This window comes from Penaeus monodon, chromosome 27 (genome assembly GCF_015228065.2).
Source record: "Penaeus monodon isolate SGIC_2016 chromosome 27, NSTDA_Pmon_1, whole genome shotgun sequence".
Classification (NCBI taxonomy): Eukaryota; Metazoa; Arthropoda; class Malacostraca; order Decapoda; family Penaeidae; genus Penaeus; species Penaeus monodon.
In genome coordinates, this window is record NC_051412.1 from 40,392,356 (window position 1) to 40,394,551 (window position 2,196).

General features: G+C 47.0%; 1 protein-coding gene across 1 annotated transcript; it reads left to right on the forward strand.

The window, feature by feature from the left end:
- Positions 1–1,114: 1,114 nt before the first annotated feature.
- LOC119590865 lies at positions 1,115–1,954 on the forward strand. Its single transcript, XM_037939624.1, has one exon. It carries the CDS (start codon positions 1,164–1,166, stop codon positions 1,545–1,547), a length of 384 nt encoding a protein of 127 aa, XP_037795552.1. The 5' UTR covers positions 1,115–1,163; the 3' UTR covers positions 1,548–1,954.
- Positions 1,955–2,196: the final 242 nt, after the last annotated feature.

Genomic DNA, 2,196 nt, shown 5'->3' on the forward strand with positions numbered 1-2,196 from the left:
CGAACCAAGGGGAAAAAATGGAAACACTTGTTATAATACTTTTTTTCTTCTTCTTTTTTAGTGTGCATGTCGATGTTTTGGGGGAAATATCTGTAATGTACTATGATTTCTGTGAGGATTTTATTTTTTGTTTTGTTTTTCACGTATATGACTATTTTCTTCACTTTCTCTCGTTTTCAGCCAAAGCAAAGGGCAGCCACATTCCATCATGTCATCGAGGTTCCATCCTTTTTAAACATGCATTTTCTAGATCTAAATACACGTAATTCTTTTTAAAATATTCCATCGGAGTAAAGTAGTTTTGTTATTCTTACTATCAATGTAGTAAGATTGATTAAAAGTGATTTGCAGAAGTTGTAAAATGACTTAGAGATTCGTGATATGGCGCCGTGTGGTATCTCGTGAGGGGATGGCGGGCTACTGCCTGAGGGAAAAACCTTAATGGGGTTGAAACCATATATATCTTAAACGTCTAGTCGCTCTATAAACATAAAATGAAAGAAGGACTGCGGAATATATCGAAAAAACATATGCAACTCCAAGCGACAGACTATCCTAACCTCTATTATGATAACCTAAGATAGGGGGGGTAAGGTATGTCGCTCTAGGAAAAAAAATATGATACAAGTTCACGTTTTCATATTAGGCGACACGAAACATTCTGGCAGTTTTCGTTCGCCATGAGGGGCAGGTGTTGGAACGGCGTAGCCAGGGCTCGGTCTACACATGGCGTACGAATTCCAGAGTCCTGGGAACGAGGATCTCAGCGCCGTTCTCACGGTGCCCTCGGGGGGCTGCCGGGCGCGACGATCTGCGTTTTTAGATTTTCGGTTTGAGGTATATACGCTTCTCTATTTTATAAATTTTTGGGGTCAGTTTGTAGGATATGGAGCGTAGGTTGATTGTGAGGGGGAAATGTGCATGTATGACTTTATTAGGGATGGGGGTAGCAACGAAGTATTGTTCCGGCTGGCGGTCTGTGGCAGCGCATGCCCTCTGCCCGCGGCGCAGCTCGTGTCGCGCACACACCTGCCACGAGGCATCACGTGCCCGTGACGTCACAGGACGGGCGTGTATAAAAGCCCGCGCGGCCGGGCTGGGGCAGCATACTCATTCCAACTCTCGAGTCGTACACAACCACTCGCTCTACTAACTCATCCAACATGGCTGTCACTGGCAACAAGAAGACTTCGGTTTTCAGCATCCACAGTCTGAAGAAGGCTATCAAGAAGCTTATCAAGAAGACTCGTCCTGCCAAGGAGGAGAAGAAGGCCGCCGAGGAGGTCGTCCGGGTGGACTTCGAGGCCGAGATCGAGGATAACCTGGCCAACGAGGCCCTGGAAGCCCGCCTCCTCCAGATGATCGAGGCTTCCCCCGCCACCCTCGACCTCAACCTGAGCGTCAAGGGCTCCCTCATGGTGAAGGCCGCCCCCGACTTCGAGATCCAATTCGGAACCTTCTGGACCACCGAAGACGACAAGAGCTGGACGCTGTGCAAGGACCTCTTCGCCACCAGCGCCTCCCCCCGCCCCGCCAACACGGCCTAGGGTCACCAGCCTCTCCCTCACCGACCTACTGCTGTGATGTGTCTGCCCTGTGATAGGGGCGTGTACAAGTGCCGTGATGTGATAATACGAGTGCCACCCGGGGGGGAAGGAGAGGAACGTCGCCGTCAGCCTCGACTTGAGCTAAGCCGCTGAGGACCTTACGCCTCCTACAAGAGACGCCGCCTCCCCCACCCCCCGGAGGACGCCGCAGGACCTGCCAATCCTTCGCTCGAGTTCCTGCTCCGTCGCCTGTGATAGGATAGGACTACAAGAACTTATCCCAAGCCGTGTCTCCCGACCTGGCAGAGCTGTGATACCCTGGAGGAAAGCGCCGCCTTTTCGCCTGTCTTCTGTGATACTACTTCTAAGGAATAATTTATTCATCAAATAAAAACAAAATGAATTTACTCCACTCTTTTCCTTAAGCCAAAACCCTCAAAAAACACCAATAACTAAAATATAAAAGCAAAGATAATGAAAGTATATGATACAAAAAAGAATCTATTATACAAATCAGATATACAAAAATATATTAAAGACAAATTACAAGAAATAAACACAAGTAGTAAAAAAAGATATATGAAATCAAGAAAAAGTATGAATTTCTACATTAAAAATATAATCTCACAAAAATTCACATCAACAGTAA